The sequence below is a fragment of the Plecotus auritus genome (assembly GCF_963455305.1).
Source record: "Plecotus auritus genome assembly, chromosome: 10".
Lineage (NCBI taxonomy): Eukaryota > Metazoa > Chordata > Mammalia > Chiroptera > Vespertilionidae > Plecotus > Plecotus auritus.
Genome location: NC_137785.1, coordinates 9,302,671 through 9,322,981, shown reverse-complemented (window position 1 = coordinate 9,322,981; position 20,311 = coordinate 9,302,671). Strand labels below are relative to the sequence as shown.

Below are 20,311 nucleotides of genomic sequence, written 5' to 3'. Positions count from 1 at the left end.
GTGCCAAAGTCCCGGCTCTGCCTTCTGTACGGCAGTCAGGCCTCCCGACATGGCGGCCCCCGTGCGGCGGCGGCGCGGCAACAGGGCGCCGCCATATTGCCGGGAAGGGGAATGCGGAAGTCGCTCGCGGTTCTGCAAAGGCCTCAGGTCCTCGCCCGCCGCTACTGGATGACGACATATCTGAGCGCCGCTGGCAGCAGCCGAATCGGTCCGCGGAAGTGTAACCGTTAGGCGCTCCAGGTGGGCTGGAGAAAGCAGGTCAGTGCGCGCACGTCCTTTGTGTTCGGGCCGATCAGCTAATTGAATGGATGCCTCCCCGGCGAACCGGCCTTCAGGCCGCGTGACGACGGACACTCCCTTTCGCTGAGACCGCATTCCACTACCCGCGACCATTGCCTCTCCCCTCCGACCCGCCCAGGGAATCCTCCGCCCAGAAAACCTCCGACTCCCCGTCTTTGGCGCCATTTTTGGGCTCAGCCCATCTGGTTATCCTGGTGACGTAATAATTTCCTAATCCCTGACCACTTCGGCCTCGGGCGGTCCTCCTGTGACCCCATCACTTTGAAGTTGATGAATGTAAAAATCTGCTTAGTTATTTTGGGGGACTATTTTGCTCTCTTTTTTAATCCTCACCCAAGGAGTGAGGAAACACTTTCCATCGATTTTGACAGTGAAGGGAAGGGGACGAGGAAGAGGGGGGCGGGCGAGAAACATCACTGTGGGAGCGACCCCTGGATGGGGTGCCCCCCGCAGGCCCCCCTGACCAGGGATGGGATCGAGCCTGCAACCTGGGTACCTGCCCTGGATCGGGAATCGAACCCAGGACCCTGCGGGCGCAGGCCAGCCGCTGAGCAACACCGGCCAGGGCCATTTTCTCTTTTAAATAAGGAACTCTTTGAATCTCTTTTTCCATGTGGATGAAATAGTGTCTGAATATAACATTCGTTTCCTGTCCTCCTTTCTCTTGTTTATAATTTACTCTTGTCTGAAAGCATGGGCTCAGCTGTCAAATACAAAATTAGGAAATTGGGGTTGTCCTGGGAAATCTGTGCCCTGTTGCTTACCCAGAAAATTCACCTGCTACGGTGTCTGGAGTTGACAGTTTCTGTGGGATCATAAAATTATGATTCATCCACGATTTCAAATTGGATGATACAAGTGTATTTATAGTATTCTTTAAGACTAAAAAAAGCTTCTTTAATGGGATTTATGTCTCCCTTTGAATTTTTAAATACAGTGCTTGCACACGTTTTCTCTTCATCCGTGTCACTCGAAATGCATGTACTTTTTTCGTTCTTTTATTTATTTTAAATATTTTTATTCATTTCAGAGAGGAAGGGAGAGGGAGAGAGAGAAAACATCAGTGATGAGAGAGAATCATTGATTGGCTGCCTCCTGCACGCCCCCTACTGGAGATCGATCCCACAACCTGGGCATGTGCCCATAACTGGAATCGAACCCAGGACTCTTCAGTCCCCAGGCTGATGCTCTGTCCACTGAGCCAAACCAGCTAGGGCTATTAGTTCTTTTTCTTTTTTTTTTTATATATATATATATATTTCATAATTTTTATTTTAATACATTAAATAGCAAGATGGGGTTAGCATTACTTTTAAAATACAGTGAAAAAGTGATATTGGAGTCCAGGTTAATGGTATATTCCATACTGAAAAATGCCTTTTAATGTTAACACATAGACTACCTCTGCTATTGGTTCTTTTAAAGGACAAGCTTTTGGTATTGTTGAGCTCTTCCATGGAATTGTTAACTTAAAATCTACAACTTAATCAGTATGAAAGCACTGTTTACATACATGTACATATGTCCTGCTCACAGATGTAAGAAACAACACTCCAGCACCCAGTGGTGTTCTGTGAGCCCCACCCCAATTATATTACATCCTCTCACCCACAGGTAATTACCATTGCTCTCCCTACCAAGCACTTTAAGGCTTTTCATATAATTAATCACTCCCGATCTTCATAGTTTATTCAGTTTACCTGTTTTTAACTGTATCAATCAATCTTACATTATACATTTTTTAAAATTTAATAAATCTTTATTGTTCAGATTAATACAATTGTTCCTCTTTTTTCCCCCCCATATCTCCCCTCCACCAGGTTCCCACCACACCCTCTGCCCTTACCTCCCCCGCACTGTCCTCATCCATAGGTGTACGATTTTTGTCCAGTCTCTTCCCGAACCCCCCACACCCCTTTCCCCCCAAGAATTGTCAGTCCACTCCCTTTCTATGCCCCTGATTCTATTATATTCACCAGTTTATTCTGTTCATCAGATTTTTTATTCCCTTGATTTTTAGATTCACTTGTTGATAGACATGTGTTTGTTGTTCATGATTTTTATCTTTACCTTTTTCTTCTTCCTCTTCTTAAAGAATACCCTTCAGCATTTCATATAATACTGGTTTGGTGGTGAAGAACTCCTTTAGCTTTTTCTTATCTGTGAAGCTCTTTATCTGACCTTCAATTCTGAATGATAGCTTTGCTGGGTAGAGTAATCTTGGTTGTAGGTTCTTGCTATTCATCACTTTGAATATTTCTTGCCACTCCCATCTGGCCTGCACAGTTTCTGTTGAGAAATCAGCTGACAATCGTATGGGTGCTCCCTTGTAGGTAACTAACTGTTTTTCTCTTGCTGCTTTTAATATTCTCTCTTTGTCTTTTGCTCTTGGCATTTTAATTATGATGTATCTTGGTGTGGTCCTCTTTGGATTCCTTTTGTTTGGGGTTCTCTGCGCTTCCTAGACTTGTAAGTCTATTTCTTTCACCAGGTGGGGGAAGTTTTCTGTCATTATTTCTTCCAATAGGTTTTCAGTATCTTGCTCTCTCTCTTCTTCTGGCACCCCCATAATTCGGATGTTAGTACGCTTGAGGTTGTCCCAGAGGCTCCTTACACCATCTTAAAATTTTTGGATTCTTTTTTCTTTTTGCTTTTCCGGTTGAGTGTTTTTTGCTTCTTTGTATTTCAAATCTTGACTTGATTCTTGCGGTCCTCTAGACTGCTGTTAGGTCTCTGTATAATATTTTTTATTTCAGTCAGTGTATGTTTAATTTCTACTTGGTCCTTTTTCATATCCTCAAGGGTCTCACTAAATTTATCGGCCATTTCTAGAAAACTCTTGAAAAACCTTCTAACCGTGGTTTTGAACTCTATATCCAGTCATTTGCTTTCCTCCATTTCTTTCATTTGTGACCTGTTTCTTTGTCTCCGCATTTTCGCTGCTTCCCTGAGTTGGTAGAGTAGCTTTGTGTGGTAGGTGTTCTATAGGGCCCAGTGGCTCAGCCTCCCCCAGTTACCTGAGGTGGACACTTTTGGTGCACCCCTTTGTGGACTGTGTGCACAGTCTTGTTGTAATTAAGCCTTGATTATTGTTGGTATCACTGTGAGGAATTGAGCTCCATGCCAATTGGCTGTGAGCATCAGCTGTGTCTATGCTGGGAGAACTTCTGAGCTGGAGACACCCTTTTGAGACAAGACTTGCAAAATTGCAAAAGCCTCTGCGCTCAGCTTCGATGGGGCGGAGTCTCAGGGCTGAGCAGACAGCCTTGGCTTCCCATCAGCCCTGCCCTATGAGGCCCCTGGGTAATCGCTGTAAGCACCTCTGAGAGAAAGCCGCCCTCGAGTTTCACCCGCTGCAAGACAGTCCAGTTTCTCCCCGAATGAGTCTGGGTTCCGAGATACTCGCCCGGAACTGGAGTTCAGTGCCGTCAGAAGCTTCCGTCTCCCTCCCGCTTTAGAAAGCCAGCCGCACACTCATCCGCCCGTCTTCTCTGTGCACGCGTGCCTCCGGGCCTCTGCCTCCGCAGCTCCTCTGAGTCTCAGTGTGCTTTCTCTTTTCCTGACAGTCCAGTTTCTCCCCGAATGAATTTTGGTTCCCAGAAACTTACCCGGAACTGGAGTTCAGCGCAGTCGGGAGCTTCCGTCTCCCTCCCGCTTGGGAAAGCCAGCCACGCACTCAGCCGCCTGTGCATTCAACCGCCCTTCCTCTCCATGCGCTCGCGCGTCTCCGTACCTCAGCCTTTTGCAGCTCCTCTGATTCTCAATGTGCTTTCCTCTTTCCTTCTAGTTGTAGAATTTCCACTCGGCCAGCTTTCCTGTGGTTCTGGATGATGTCCGTTTTGTCTTTTAGTTGTAGTTTTGATATTGTTGTGTGAGGCAGCAGTTTAGGTGTTTACCTATGCCGCCATCTTGGTTTCTCTCCACATTATGCATTTTTTAATGTCAGGTTTCTTTTGCTTAGTACATAGGTGTATATTTTTTTTTGCTGCGTAATGAGGGTCAGGTAACCCTATTCTATAATGTTCACACAGTAATTATTTTAGGAGTTGCAAGCCACAGAATGCCTCTCACATATGCTTCACAAAGAGGTGTTTTTGTTTTACCATTTAATAAAATACAGCCTTGCCAGCATGACTCAATGGTTGAGTGTTGACCTATAAACCAGGAGGGACTGGTTCAATTCAACAGTCAGGACACATACCTGGGTTGCAGGTTCGATCCCCAGTGTGGGGTGTGTGGGAGGCGGCCGATCAGTGATTCTCTCTCATCATTGATATTTCTGTCTCTATATCTCTTTCCCTCTCCCTTCTTCCTCTCTGAAATTATATATATATATATATATATATATATATATTTTTTTTTTTTTTTTTTTCAAACACACCATTAGGTGCTCTCTCTCTCTGGGGAGCACCCCTGGGCCTTCCCCTTCCCCACCTCCTTCCCTCTGGGAGAGCTCCCTTTGCCTTTCTTTTTTTTTTTTTTTAATATATTTTATTGATTTTTTACAGAGAGGAAGAGATAGGGATAGAGAGTTAGAAACATCGATGAGAGATAAACATCGACCAGCCGCCTCCTGCACACCTCCTACTGGGGATGTGTCCGCAACCAAGATACATGCCCTTGACCAGAATCGAACCTGGGACCCTTGAGTCTGCAGGCCGACGCTCTATCCACTGAGCCAAACCAGTTAGGGCCCCTTTGCCTTTCTCTCTCCTAAGCCCAAGGGCCCCTTCTTTGGCCTCTGTGACTTGTTTCTGAGCCCACACAGCTCAGCTGGCTCAATGTTTCTACCTGTGTGACTTCCTAAATAAACTCTCCTAATAATATAAAATAAAATAAAAACTAAAATCACTGAAAGCATTCTTAGCCAAGGTTGTATTACCCTCTGGCCTGCTGTAGTTTGTATGGCAGCTTTACTTCCTGTTCATTAGAGTCGTGTCATTTACAATCTGGATTGTTAGGAATACTGCTGCCTTGAACATCCTTGTACATGGCTTCTGGTTCAAAGGTGCCCTTATTTTGTTCTGGGGGGTGGGGTGGGAGGAAATAAATACCTTAAATGTATACCTCACAGTGAAAATGCTATGTCCTAGGCCAGTGGTCGGCAAACTCATTAGTCAACAGAGCCAAGTATCAACAGTACAACAATTGAAATTTCTTTAGAGAGCCAAATTTTTTAAACTTAAACTTCTTCTAACGCCACTTCTTCAATATAGACTCGCCCAGGCTGTGGTATTTTGTGGAAGAGCCACACTCAAGGGGCCAAAGAGCCGCATGTGGCTCACGAGCCGCAGTTGGCCGACCACGGTCCTAGGGTGTGTGTAACTTCAGTCTAAATAGATGATGCTAAAATGTTTTCCACAGTGGTTGTACCTTTTACATTCCAGCGACTGTAATTAGCTCTACAGTGCGCTGTGCGCTGTGCGTGGCCTGTTTGAAATCCTTCCATAGTGTAACACATTGAGAAATTTTCCTGTATCTTAAAGGCCTATTGACATGCCTCTCCCCTTGAGATTGAGAGTTGTCTACGAAGTGATTTGTGTGTGTGTTCTGAGGTGGGGTTCATTCTTCTTCTCCCCATCCCCCCACTGCCAGCGTGGACATCTGATTGTCCCCGAGCCGTTTTTTAAAAAGACATCCTTACCCTCCTCTCTGCAGTGCTTCCTGTGTCATCACGTCTATCTGTACGTGAGTCTGTCTGTTCACAGGCATTTCATTCCGTTCTTTGGCTGACTTGTCTGTTGTGCTAACATGGTGCTGTCGTAATTACAGTGACTCGAAGCCCTCATAACTGACAGAGCACGTCCTTCACCTGTTTTTAAAGGTGTGTATAGCTGTCAGTTAGGGATTTTGATTGGGATTTCATTGGGTCTTTATATACATTTGGGAGACATGGCATCTTTAAACTGTTCGGTTTTCTGAGTCATGTTCACAGTCCATCTTTCCGTTTATTTAATTAAGACTATTCAGGTTTTATCTCAGATTTCTTGCTTTCAAGGGAAACAGTGCCCAGACCCTCTCCTTCCCCACGCTCTGCTGTGTTAGTGATTTTCCTGACGCTCACCTGCTCCTCAGGCCTGGGGCGGGCATGGATGTCACTTCCCAGGTCTCCGGTGACACTCACCCCACTTTACCTCCACAGGATAAAGGGGTGCCTCCACACAGGTGGAACCTAAGGCTCTCTTGGCCAGAAGAATACATTCTTCCCGACACCATTTGAAGGGACACTAGCGATCCTGTGGCCTTGTGTGAGGTGAGTGCTCAGAGCAGGGTAGCGTCGGGGCCCAGAGGAAATGTCCCACCCGTGGGGTTCTTTCCTCCGTCCACAGGCCTGACTCCCCACGAGCAATAGAACCTTGTGAAGCAGGAGGACGCTGCGGGGTTGGGTATCAGCATTTCCGTGACGCCCCTGACTGCAGGCGGATTTCTGTGCAGAAATACAGAGCAGACCCCGACACACCAAGGCAGGGCCTCGCCCTCACAGCTCTTCTCAGAGAGCAGAAGGAAATGCGCCAGGCTCAGGGCATTGGGTTTGTTTTATCCTTTCCTCCCTACCCCCTTTTTTAAAAATATATTTGTATTGATTTCAGAGAGGAAGGGAGAGACAGAGAGAGAAAAATCAATGATGAGAGAGAATCATTGATCGACTGCCTTCCTGCACACCCCCTTCTGTGGATCGAGCCCACAACCCGGGCATGTGCCCTTGACTGGAATTGAACCTGGGACCCTTCAGTCCGCAGGCTGACACTCTATCCCAGCCGTGGGCAAACTACGGCCCGCGGGCCGGATCCGGCCCGTTCGGCTGTTCTATCCGGCCTGTGGAGCCGAAAGAGCGGAGGGTTCTCTTGCTCTCCCCTCCGCTCCTTTACTTTGAATTTATATTAGTTCACACAAACACTCCATCCATGCTTTTGTTCCGGCCCTCCGGTCCAGTTTAAGAACCCATTGTGGCCCTCGAGTCAAAAAGTTTGCCCACCCCTGCTCTATCCACTGAGCCAAACCAGCCAGGGCTGTTCTTCCCTTTCTTCATTGAAGAATTTGTAGAGGCCTATAAAAACCACCTCCATTAATCTGAAAAGTATACATATATGTATATACCTTTTGTCTCTCAAATATGTGAATGTGGCCCTGGCCGGTGTGGCTCAGTTGGTTGGGTGGCATCCCATGTACAGATACCTTGCAAATTCCATTCATGGTCAGGGCACATGCCCAGTTTCAGGCTGGATCCCCAGAAGGGCGGGTACAGGAGGCAGAGGATCTATGTATGGCTCTCACATCAATGTTTCTCTCTCTCGTCCTTCTCCCTTTCTCTCTGTCTAAAAGTTAATAAAAAACTTTTTTTTAATATATTGTATTGATTTTTACAGAGGAAGGGAGAGGGATAGAGGGTTAGAAACATTGATGAGAGAGAAACATCGACCAGCTGCCTCCTGCACACCCCCCACTGGGGATGTGCCCACAACCAAGGTACATGCCCTTGACCGGAATCAAACCTGGGACTCTTCAGTCCGCAGGCTGACGCTCTATCCTCTGAGCCAAACCGGTCAGGGCAATAAAAATATTTTTTAAAAATGTTAATGTCGTGTTTCTAGGATCACAAGAATATTTTGTCACATTATAGAAACTTATAACTGGTTGAATGCATGAATGTCTGAATGCACAATTACAAGATATAGGATGGGGCAACGTTAGGTTTACAGTTGTACGTGCAGAAAACACAGTTTATTCCTAACAGGGGTCCTCAAACTTTTTAAACAGGGGGCCAGTTCACTGTCCCTCAGACCGTTGGAGGGCCGGACTATAGTTTAAAGAAAAAAAACTATGAACTAATTCCTATGCGCACTGCGGGCCTGGGACGAGTCGGCTGCTAAGCAGGACAGCCAGCGGCACCCAGCGGGCCGGACAAATGTCCTCGGCGGGCCGCAGTTTGAGGATCCCTGTAACTAATATTATTTTTCATGTGAACAACTGTAAACCTAACTTTGCCCACCCTGTGTTTTATTCGGCATGTGATTCTCCAACTGTACATAAAATAAAACCCCACTTGCTAAATAGATGCAGCTTATAGAGTGAAAATGAGCAGGAAAATTAACAATTCATCCATATCATCTAAAGCAGGGGTGGGAGGGGAAGGTAAGGGAGGATGGGGGTAAGGGGGAGAGATCAACCAAAGGACTTGTAACAATAGAGGGGTGAGGGCATGAGGGGAGGGGAGGGGGGTAATGGGGGAATAAGGACACATATGTAACATTGTAATCAATCAATAAATTAAATAAATAAATAAATAAATAAATAAACAAAATAAAGCAGGGCTGGGGAAGCTTTTTCTGCCAAGGGCCTTTTAGATATTTATCACATCATTCCAGGGCCATACAAAATTGATTGCAGAGAGAAAGGGAGAGGGAGAGAGAGAAACATCAATGATGAGAGAGAATCATCGATGGGCTGCCTCCCACACGCTCCTCCTTGGGGACTGAGCCCGTAACAGGTTATGTGCCCTGACTGGGAATTAAATCCTGACCTCTTGGTTCATAGGTCGAGGTTCAATCACTGAGCCACGCTGGCCGAGCCCCAGCCCTGCTTTAGATTTTAAAGGACATCACCCATTAAACAGCATGGAGTTGCCCTAACCGGTTTGGCTCAGTGGATAGAGTGTCAGCCTGCGGACTCAAGGGTCCCAGGTTCGATTCCGGTTAAGGGCATGTACCTTGGTTGCGGGTACATACCCAGTAGAGGGTGTGCAGGAGGCAGCTGATCGATGTTTCTAACTCTCTATCCCTCTCCCTTCCTCTCTGTAAAAAATCAATAAAATATATTTTAAAAATAAAAAATAAACAGCATAGCCCTGGCCAGTTTGGCTCGATGGATAGAGCGTCAGCCTGCGGACTGAAGGGTCCCAGGTTCGATTCTGGTCAAGGGCACATGCCCAGGTTGCGGGTTGTGGCTCGATCCCCAGTGGGGGGCGTGCAGGAGGCAGCCAATCAATGATTCTCTCTCATCATTGATGTTTCTATCTCTCTCTCTCCCTCTTCCCTCCTCTCTGAAATCAATAAAAATATGTTTAAAAAAAAATAAATAAACAGCATGGAGTCGTCACAGGAACCCCTGACATTTCACGATGTGGCCGTGGACTTCACCTGGGAGGAGTGGCAGCTCCTGGGCCCCGAGCAGAAGGACCTGTACAGGGACGTGATGGTGGAGACCTACAGCCACCTGGTGTCAGTGGGTGAGGACAGCTCCCGTGTGTCACTCAGCGGGTGCCCTGTTTTTCCTTTCTCAGCTGCTTAGCTGTTCAGAGTAACTCCAGTTCTCTGACATGGTGGGATCTCAGGTCCTTCTCTTGGCCAGACAGGAGGGTATAATGTCCCTTTTCCTGAGAGAAAAATATTTGTGTTATAGATGGGGACCTATAATGTTACATTCTCCCTTCTTTTTTCTCTTTTTGGTTAATCCTTATGTGAGGATTTTTTTTTAAATATTTTTTATTGATTTATTGATTTTTTTTTAGAGTGAGGGGAAAGGAGCGGAACACAGAGGTAGAAACATCAATGAGAAAGAATCATCGATTGGCTGCTTGCTGCACATCCCCTACTGGGGATCAAGACCTCAACCCGGGCATGTGCCATGACTGGGAATCAAACCATAACCTCCTGGTTCATAGGTCAACAGTCAACCACTGGGCCACATCAGCCTGGTGCAAGGATATTTTTCAGATAGAGAGGAAGGGAGGGGGAGAGAGAGACATCAATGTGAGACAGACACATTGATTGCTTGCCTCTTTCACTTGCCTAAGGGACTAGGATGGAGCCTGTAACCCAGGCATGTGCCCTTAACCGGAATCCAACTCAATTCCCTCCAGTCTGCAGGTCGACACTCTATCCACTGAGCTAAAACAGCCAGGGCTCATTCTCCCTCTTCACAGACTCCAGCCCAATATAACATGTCATTGTTCACAAGCAGGGTATCAAGCCAGCAAACCAGACGCGCTCTCCAAGCTGGAACGAGGGGAAGAACCGTGGACAGTACAGCGTGGACGCCACTGTCTAGTCTCTCCAGGTGAGGGGGGGAGAGCCAGCAAGGCGGGCGGCTGGGGAGTCACATTCTAGTTAGAGGCGGCGTCAGAGCTGTGACAGTGAATGAGGAAACAAACCACCCCTCCGCATATGAGAACCCTTTTTCTTTGTAGAAGTTTCGAGGAAACATACCCCTTTTATCTCTCCTGAGCTCTGACCCCTGTTTATTTTACCTTCCGCTTGTTTTTATGTAGTTTTCTTCCTCCTGGGATTCTCAGATCTTCCTCCTTTCTGTCCCGGTCACAGTGTCTCTGCCTGTGTTAGCACCTCTCTCGCTATAAAATCCCACTTTCCAGGCCTCTCTGGAAAGACAGAACTTGGAATTCATCGCTTTTTTCTTGCTACTGGGCCTTTGTGCCCTGTTTCCCTCCATAACATCCAACCCACCTTAGATGCTGGGTCCCCGTGATAACCTGCTTTTCACAGCGCATTCATGTCGTTCTTTCCTCCTCTCCCTCCAAGGTTCTTCACACTCAGTTCTCCTCACTCTTAAAATTTCCTCTGTTCTCATGAGGTGACCTCTTTCTGTTCTGTGACATGGACTCCCAAATCGACTTCTCCCTCAGTATTGTCTAATGTACACTTTCTTTTTAAGTATTTTACGCAGCGTCACGGAGGCTGGCCTCAGATTTCCCATTTTGTGCGAGAGCAGGAATCATCTTCCCTTTATTCCTTTTTAAATCTACTTTCTCTTTCAGCACTAGACATTTTTACCAGTAATTCGGTCCATCCTGGCATCACCTGGGATGTTCCCTACAGGCTGAGCTCCCTTCTTAAAGGTCTCTACTCCTTCATTTGATGAACAAAAAAAGATCTTAACATCCTATGTGAGTTACAGCCCAAACTAGGTCATAACTTATGTCTGCTTCAACTGACTTCCATTTTAGTTTTCCTAATTCAGATTTTCCTTTATTCTTCGATGTTATCACTGCATTGACCTTCCTAAAACTTGTGCTTTTATATCATATTTTAATGACTTTACTTAGATTTAATTTATATACGATACAATATACCCATTTAAAATATACAGTCAGCCCTGGCTGGGTTGCTCAGTTAGTTGTTAGAGCATTACCCTGTACACCAAAAAAGGTTGAGGGTGAGATCCCTGGTTGGGGCACAAAATGGGAAGCAACCAATCTGTGTTTTTCTCTCATTGATATTTTTCTCTCTCTCTCTTAAATAAATAAAAACATATTCTCAGGTGAGAATTAGAAAAATATATATATAATATATATATATAGTTGACTAGATTTCAGTATATTTATATAGTTGGTGATGGTTATCACCACAGTCAATTTTGGAACACTTTATATGTATATATTCTAATCGTGGCCTTGATACCTACAGCTTTATAGTAATTTTGGAAATTGCAAAGAGTGAATTCTCCAACTCTGTTCTTTCAAGACAGTTTTAACATCTGGATCCTTTAATTTCCATTGGAATATTAGAATCAGCTTGTAAATTTCTGCAAAAAAAACAAGCTAGTATTTTGTTTTTGTTTTTTAAATAAATCTTTATTGTTCAGATTAATACAATTGTTCCTCTTTTTTCCCCCATAGCTCCCCTCCACCCTCTGCCCTTACCCCCCACCACTGTCCTAATCCATAGGTGTACAATTTTTGTCCAGTCTCTTCCTGCAACCCCCACACCCTTTACCCCCGAGAATTGCAGTCCACTCCCTTTCTATGCCCCTGATTCTATTATGTTCACCAGTTTATTCTGTTCATCAGATTTTTTATTCACTTGATTTTTAGATTCACTTGTTGATAGATATGTATTTGTTGTTCATAATTTTTATCTTTACCTTTTTCTTCTTCCTCTTCTAAAGAATACCTTTCAGCATTTCATATAATACTGATTTGGCTGTGATGAACTCCTTTAGCTTTTTCTTATCTGTGAAGCTCTTTATCTGACCTTCATTTCTGAATGATAGCTTTGCTAGGTAGAGTAATCTTGGTTGTAGGTTCTTGCTGTTCATCACTTTGAATATTTCTTGCCACTTCCATCTGGCCTACATAGTTTCTGTTGAGAAATCAGCTGACAATCATATGGGTGCTCCCTTGTAGGTAACTAACTGTTTTTCTCTTGCTGCTTTTAATATTCTCTCTTTGTCTTTTGCTCTTGGCATTTTAATTATGATGTATCTTGGTGTGGTCCTCTTTGGATTCCTTTTGTTTGGGGTTCTCTGCACTTCCTGGGCTTGTAAGTCTATTTCTTTCACCAGGTGGAGGAAGTTTTCTATCATTATTTCTTCCAATAGGTTTTCAGTATCTTGCTCTCTCTCTTCTTCTAGCTCCCCCATAATTCGGATGTTGGTACGCTTGAAGTTGTCCCAGAGGCTCCTTACACTATCTTAAAATTTTTGGATTATTTTTTCTTTTTGCTTTTCCGGTTGGGTGTTTTTTGCTTCTTCGTATTTTACACCTTTGACTTGATTCTTGCGATCCTCTAGTCTGCTGTTGGATCTCTGTATGTTATTTTTTACTTTAGTCAGTGTATGCTTAATTTCTAGTTGGTCCTTTTTCATATCCTCGAGGGTCTTGTTAAATTTATCGGCCTTTTCTAGAAAACTCTTGAAAAATCTTATAACCGTGGTTTTGAACTCTATATCCAGTCATTTGCTTTCCTCCATTTCTTTCATTTGTGATCTGTTTCTTTGTCTCCGCATTTTGGCTGCCTCCCTGAGTTGATAGAGTGGCTTTGTGTGCTAGGTGTCCTATAGGGCCCAGTGGCTCAGCCTCCCCAGTTACCTGAGGTGGACACTCTTGGTGCACCCCTTTGTGGGCTGTGTGCAGTCTTGTTGTAGTTAAGCCTTGATTGTTGTTGTTATCACTGGGAGGAATTGACCTCCAGGCCAATTGGCTGTGAGGATCAGCTGTGGCTACACTGGGAGAACTTCTGTGCTGGAGACACCCTTATGAGACAAGACTTGTTTCAGTGGGGCTTCGGTGCTCACTGAGTCTTCCCCCTGAATGTGTCCCTTATGGATCTGAGGAGTTGTAATCTGGATGGTCCTACTCTTACTCCTGGTACACTGGCTCTTGGATCTCCAAGGAGGTGCTAATTTAACCTCTGCCTGAGGCCACCCAGCAGGAGCTAAGGAGAGCTCTGCAGATTCCTCTTCTTTGTTTGGGTTTTGGAGGTGCCTGGATGAGGCCCAGCTGTGAAGCAGTGCAAGCTGCTGCAGGGCTTTGGGACTTCTTTTGGATGTTCTGGGTCTTACTGACTCACCTGCAGATTGTTAGGTAAGTTTAGAATTCAAAGGACCAGGCCATTCATATGCAAAAGCCTCTGTGCTCAGCTTGGATGGGGCGGAGTCTCAAGGTGGAGCAAACAGCAATGGCTTCTTGGGGCGGGATCTCAGGGTGGAGCAAACAGCAATGGCTTCCCATCAGCCCTGCCCTAAGAGGTCCCTGGGTCTCAGTGTCCCACAGTAATCGCTGCAAGCACCTCTGAGAGAAAGCTGCCCTCGAGTTCCACCCGCTGCCAGACAGTCCATTTTCTCCCCGAATGAGTCTGGGTCCCGAGAGTCTGGCCCGGAACTGGAGTTCAGAGCAGTCGGGAGCTTTTGTCTCCCTCCCACTTGAAAAAGCCAGCCAGGTACTCAGTTGCCAGCCCTCTCTGTGCACGGGCCTCCGTACCTCTGCCTTCCGCAGCTCCTCTGAGTCTCAGTGTGCTTTTCTCTTTCCTTCTAGTTGTAGAATTTCCACTCAGCCAGCCTTCCTGTGGTTCTGGATGGTGTCCGTTTTGTCTTTTAGTTGTAGTTTTGAAATTGTGCGAGGCAGCAGTACAGGTGTTTACCTATGCCGCCATCTTGGTTTCTCCTTCCAAGCTAGTATTTTGATAGGAATTACATTAAATCTGTATATGAGTTGGGTAATAATTTTATCTTAAGCATATTCTGCATCCTAATCAGGGTAACTGGTTGTTTTTCTATCTACTTTGGTCTTTAATTTCTTCCAACAACATTTTGTTAAGTTTCAGAATAAAAGTTTGACACTTGCCTTTCTTAAATTTGTTCCTATGTACAATAATTTTTATTATGAAGTAAATGGAATTAGTTTTTTTATTGCATTTTCCAATTATTCATTTCCAGGATATGAAAATAAAATTGATTGCTTTCCCATCATATTCTGATGACTCTCAGTTGCAGATAACCAACATTCCTATCATATGAAATTGCAGTTTCTCTTTTAGTGCTCTCTGAGATATGCTATCATCTTGACTAGAAAGTTCCTGTCCTTTTTCTAAACGCTCTTTAATGTGTTCCATACCTGTGATTGTGCCCTACAATTGATGTGATCGCTGTATTTCTTTAAAGCTTGCATTCTGATAGCCAAATGTTTTTAAGCTTAGAGCACTAAAGGAAAAGATAGAAATAAACAGACCTTGTCCCTACTCTCCCCATTGCTTTTGTTCTCAGTAGAAGCACTATATAATCAGTAATTAACATATATCATAGGGAAAAATGGCTCTAAGGAAAATTAACACACTCAGTGACACAGCAGGTGTTCATCCTAGAACTGAGCTGTTAGCAGTGGGAATGGTTCTTTGGTAAGGTGCCTTCAAGCACGTAGATGAGGGATATGATGAGTCAGGTCTATGGAGTTTTCCAAATGTGAGACGGTGGGAAGTTCAAAGAGTTGAATCTGGAATGTGTTTGTGGAACTTCCTGGAAACTTGTCTGCATAGCCTGTAATGAGCAAGAGGGGAAATGACTGGATATAAGGAAATGGGGTGGCAGCTGGAAGTTCTGAGATATTGGTCACACATCGCCTGGGGAGGCCATTTAAGACCTTGCTTTTATTCCAAATGAGTTGGGAAACCAGTGGGGACTTTTGGTAGACGAGTGGCGTTATTTAACTAATTCTTAAAATGGACCGCTTTGCCTGTGGTGTAGAAGGTAGGCATTCTCAGGGAGTGTACTGTTATACTTATGGTTACAATTTTTGAAAGTAAAACTATACAGACGCAGAAATAGCAGAGGTCCATATGTAGAATTTGTATATGTTGATGGGATCCACACTGCTGTTTTCAAAGAAGACTTTTAAAAATGTATATAAGCAACCAATATCTCCATGTTTGTACTTGGATATGTAATAATCACCTTAACCTTTGTTTCGCAATGCACTCTAGCTTTTCCCCTCATTCTGGACTTCCTTGTTTCATTGGGAGGCATTCCACCTACCTCATCAATGAAGCCACATAATCCCAGAGTCCTCCTTGAGTTCTCACTTGTATTAACTCTTCCTGCTTCTCCCATTGAGCCAATCAATGAACCATATCGTCTCTTTAAGTACAAGGTGGGCAAAAGTAGGTGTACAATGGTGACTAAGTGAAACTGTGTTTATTCTTATTATTTATAGAATACTGTTTCATTTCACATACGAACAACTATAAACCTACTTTTGTTCCACCCTGTAAATCCTGATTTCGTCCACTTCTCCCATCTCCATTGTTCCTTTCGCCATGTCACACAGACTGTGGTTGCCTTCGTTACTTTGCTTCATGTGTCTATACATAGAATTATTCAACCTGGGTTTCCTACAAAGTTAACTCAGTTCTGACACTCTCTTCCTAGAAATAGGGTCAGACACTACAAGTTACAAATACAGTGACATAAGACAAGTCCCACTTCAGATGTCACTGGCAAGTCCATGCTGTACCTGTGCTTCTGACCCACTGGCTATAAATTGGAGGCTGTCGTGAGTCCCCTCCTTGGATTCAATTGCTTTGCTAGAGCAGCTCACAGAACTCTGAGAAACACTTAATGTTTAGTGTGTGTGTGTTTTTAATAAAAGATAGAGATGAATAGGTACATGGGACAAGGCCTGAAGGATTTCAGAATACAGGAGCTTCTGTCTTTATTGATCTAAGTTGAACCACCCTGTGGGCACAAGGATGTATTCACTAACCCAGAAACTGATCAGATCTAGTTAGAGTTTGCATAGAGCCTGAATCTCTAGGCCTTTTCTCCTTTCCCAGAGGTCAGTTAGTGGGGCTGAAAGTCCGAACCATTAAATCCTTTGGTCTTTCCAGTGACTAACTATCCTGAGAATATGTAGGGACTCTGTGCTATCCTCTCATTAGCATAAACTCAGGTGTTTGGTTTTTTTTGGTTGGTTTTTTAAAATATGTTTTTGTTTATTTCAGAGAAGATGGGAGAGGGAGATAGAAACATCAGTGATGAGAGAGAACACTAGGGATCTCAGTGATGAGAACACTAGGGATCGATCCTGCAACCCAGGCATATGCCCTGACCGGGAATCGAACTGTGACCTTTTGGTTCATAGGTTGACACTCAACCATTGAGCTACACCAGCCGGGCTTAGCTGTTTTTAATGTAGAACAAAGGATACTTCTGGCGAAACCGGTTTGGCTCAGTGGATGGAGCGTCGGCCTGCGGACTGGGGGGTCCCGGGTTCGATTCCGGTCAAGGGCACGTAACTTGGTTACGGGCGCATCCCCAGTGGGAGGTGTGCAGGAGGCAGCTGGTCAATGTTTCTCTCTCATCGATGTTTCTAACTCTCTATCCCTCTTCCTTCCTCTCTGTAAAAAATCAATAAAATATATTTAAAAAAAAAAAAAAAAGATACTTCTGTTACTCAGGAAACTGCAGCGGTTTCACAACCTCAGTGTCAAGAACTATGCATGAAGACCAAATATATTTCTTATTTTACATCATATAGGATTGTCACTAAATAGTTACTTCACATGACGGCTTCTTACAAAACAGTTTTATTTCAAACAAGGATTGTGACAGATTGCAGAGTGATTCCCTGTTCTCTTCTGTCCTAGAACTCAGGAAGGTTGATGATCTTCTGCAGCATCACTTGCAAATCCGAAGCCTTCCGAAGAGGGTGGACCGAGGCTGTGCACGTGGTATCTTAGCAGATGTTGTTAATCAGAGTGGAGATCATTCTCTATTCAAGCAAAATCGCGATGATATGTTGGAGATAAGTGAAAAACCTTTAAAATCAAATGAAAAATTTGAAAACCAAAACAGAAGCTGTAACTTAAAGAAGTCTGTGGAGTTGAAGGGAGATGGAATATCTATTCTTCATGCTACCCATGAACAATTTTACACTGAAATCATGTTGCCTGTCAGTACCAAAACCATTAATAATCAATCACAGGTCATTCAGCAGCAGAAATCTCACAATGTAGAGAAAGCCCATGTATGTGTTGGATGCGGGGAAGCCTTCATGAAGATGTCTCAGCTCACTGATCATCAGAGAGTTCATACTAGACAGAAACCCTATGGGTGCAGTCTGTGTGGGAAAGCCTTTACCAGAAAATCCAGGCTCACTAAACATCAGAGAATACATACGGGATTCAAACAGAATGAATGCACTGAATGTGACAAAAGCTTTGCTAAGAAATCACAGTTCAATAATCATCAGAAAAGTCACATGAAAGAGAAACCTTATATGTGTAGTGAATGTGGGAAAGCGTTCATCAAAAAGTCTCTTCTCATTTATCATCAACGAACTCATACTGGAGAGAAGCCTTATTCATGCAGTGAATGTGGAAGAGGTTTTACCAAGAAGTGCCATCTTATTGAGCATCACCGAACTCACACAGGAGAGAGACCTTATACATGCAGTGAATGTGGGAAAGGCTTTATCAACAAGAGTAATCTTATTGAGCATCACCGAACTCATACAGGAGAGAAACCTTACACGTGCAGTGAATGTGGGAAAGGATTCTCAGTGAAGCACCGCCTCATAGGACATCAGCGAACTCATACAGGAGAGAAACCCTATGGATGCAAACTATGTGGCAAAACCTTCTCTATAAAGTTTAATCTCACTAAACATCAGAGAACTCACACAGGAGAAAAACCTTTTTTATGCAATGAATGTGGGAAACGCTTCTCAATGAAGCAGTGCCTTATTGGACATCAGCGAATTCATACTGGAGAGAAACCCTATGTGTGTAATGTGTGTGAAAAAGGCTTCCCCAGGAGGGGTGATCTCACTATACATCAGCGAAGTCATACGTCAGAGAAACCATACATGTGCAATGAATGTGGAAAGGGCTTCACTGTGAAGAGTCGACTGATTGTACATCAGCGAATGCACACTGGAGAAAAGCCTTTTTTATGCAGTGAATGTGGCAAAGGCTTCTCATTGAAGCAGGGCCTTGTTGGACATCAGCGAACGCATACTGGAGAGAAACCCTATGTATGTGTTGTGTGTGAAAAAGGCTTCACCATGAAGCGTGATCTCACTGTACATCAGCGAAGTCATACTTCAGATAAACCATATATGTGCAATGAATGTGGAAAGGGCTTCACTGTGAAGAGTTGTCTGATTGTACATCAGCGGATGCACACAGGAGAGAAACCCTATGTATGCAGTGAATGTGGAAAAGGCTTCCCAGTGAAAATGTACCTGACTGTACATCAACGGACTCATACAGGAGAGAAACCTTATATATGTAGTGTATGCTGGAAAGGTTTCACAGCAAAGCAAAATCTCATTAGACATCAGCTGAAACATACAGGAGAGAAGCCCTATGTATGTAATTTGTGTGGAAAAGGCTTCACCATGAAGACTGACCTCACTTTACACCAGCAAACTCATACTTAAGAGAAACTGTATGTGCAATGAATATGAGAAAGGCTTCATTATGAAGAGTATACTAGATATACATTAGCAAAAGTCATGCTGCAGAGAAGCCCTACACGCAAGAATTGTGATGAAGGCTTTAGGAAGAAGATATGCTTTGTACAACATCAGAGATTTCACTCAGGAAACACTTCTTTTGCATGTAGTGAATATGGAAAATTCTCATTCAGCAAAAATGATCTCATTACCCATCAGAGAAATCACATGGGAAAGAAACCCTATTGATGTAACGAATGTGGGAAAGCCTTTACTACAAACTCAAGACTTTTATATTCATCAAAGAACACATACAGGAGGGAGGCCCTAAGAATGCAGCCATTGTAGAAAAGCTTCTGACCACTTGTCAATTGTTAAACATAAGAGATTTCATAAGTATTTGCTTTGGGGAAAGCCTTTGCCAACTTTAGGCTCTCAAGATAATAGTATGCAATGAAGAATAGCTTAATGAAAAAGAGAGATGGGGGAAAGAATTAAGTTACTATAGAGAATGTGGTACTGTCTTTCTTGGTCAATTACCTCATATTTTATATCAAAAAATTACAAAACAATTCAAATACAATCAGCCTACATTAAAATATTTTAGGACATTGTATGTCTAAGAAGTTTATCCTGGTGTATATCCTATGAATGTGACAGAGTAGGAAATTCTTTAGTGAGAAGTAGACCCTATCATATGTGATCAGAGATCATGAATGAATAAATATTTCTAATTGTTTGAAAGCATCTGCCCCAAAAGTAAGACATCAATAGATGTCAGTTTACATTAGAGAAATACTTTTCTCTGGCAGAAATATGGCATGGTTTGCAGTAATGCATGTTGCCTTATCATTTGCCATCTATGAACAACTCATGAACACATTCAGTTTGGTGGACTTTAGCAAAACTTCTAACTTAATAAAAAAGCATTCTGTCACAAGTCTGAACAGAAAATAATACCTCACAAGCCATTGTGGACAGGATACCTTCAGCAATATTTCTAATCACCTTGCCTTTGATTTTATAAGTTTTAAACAGTGACATTTACTCTCATTGTGAATTAAATTTTAATATATACAACACAGGAGTAGTCTGTGCCTGTTTAATTCTGTAATTAAATATTGCACTTCTTTCTATTTTTAGGTTATTTCAGAACTAGAGGCCCAGTGCATGAAATTCATGCACGGGGGGGGGGGTGTCCCTCAGCCCAGCCTGCATCCTCTCCAATCTAGGACATCCCTTTCACAATCCAGGACTGCTGGCTCTCAACCGCTCACCTGCCTGCCTGCCTGATTGCCTCTAACCACTTCTGCCTGCCAGCCTGATCAC

The 20,311-nt window shown here is 43.8% G+C and overlaps 1 protein-coding gene across 3 annotated transcripts; it reads left to right on the top strand.

The window, feature by feature from the left end:
• Window positions 1-163: 163 nt before the first annotated feature.
• LOC308235189 (uncharacterized protein) lies at window positions 164-20,067 on the top strand. Of its 3 annotated transcripts, none has more exons than XM_080643948.1 (5): window positions 171-258; window positions 6,443-6,553; window positions 9,384-9,526; window positions 10,258-10,356; window positions 17,172-20,067. In XM_080643948.1, exons 3-5 carry the CDS (start codon window positions 9,385-9,387, stop codon window positions 18,965-18,967), a joined length of 2,037 nt encoding a protein of 678 aa, XP_080500074.1. In that variant the 5' UTR covers window positions 171-258; window positions 6,443-6,553; window position 9,384; the 3' UTR covers window positions 18,968-20,067. The 3 variants fall into 3 exon arrangements, with proteins under 3 accessions (XP_080500075.1, XP_080500074.1, XP_080500076.1); XM_080643950.1 differs by having other exon boundaries at window positions 190-258; window positions 10,261-10,356; window positions 17,172-20,066; XM_080643949.1 differs by lacking the exon at window positions 6,443-6,553 and having other exon boundaries at window positions 164-258; window positions 10,261-10,356; window positions 17,172-20,065.
• The last annotated feature ends 244 nt before the right edge of the window (window positions 20,068-20,311 follow it).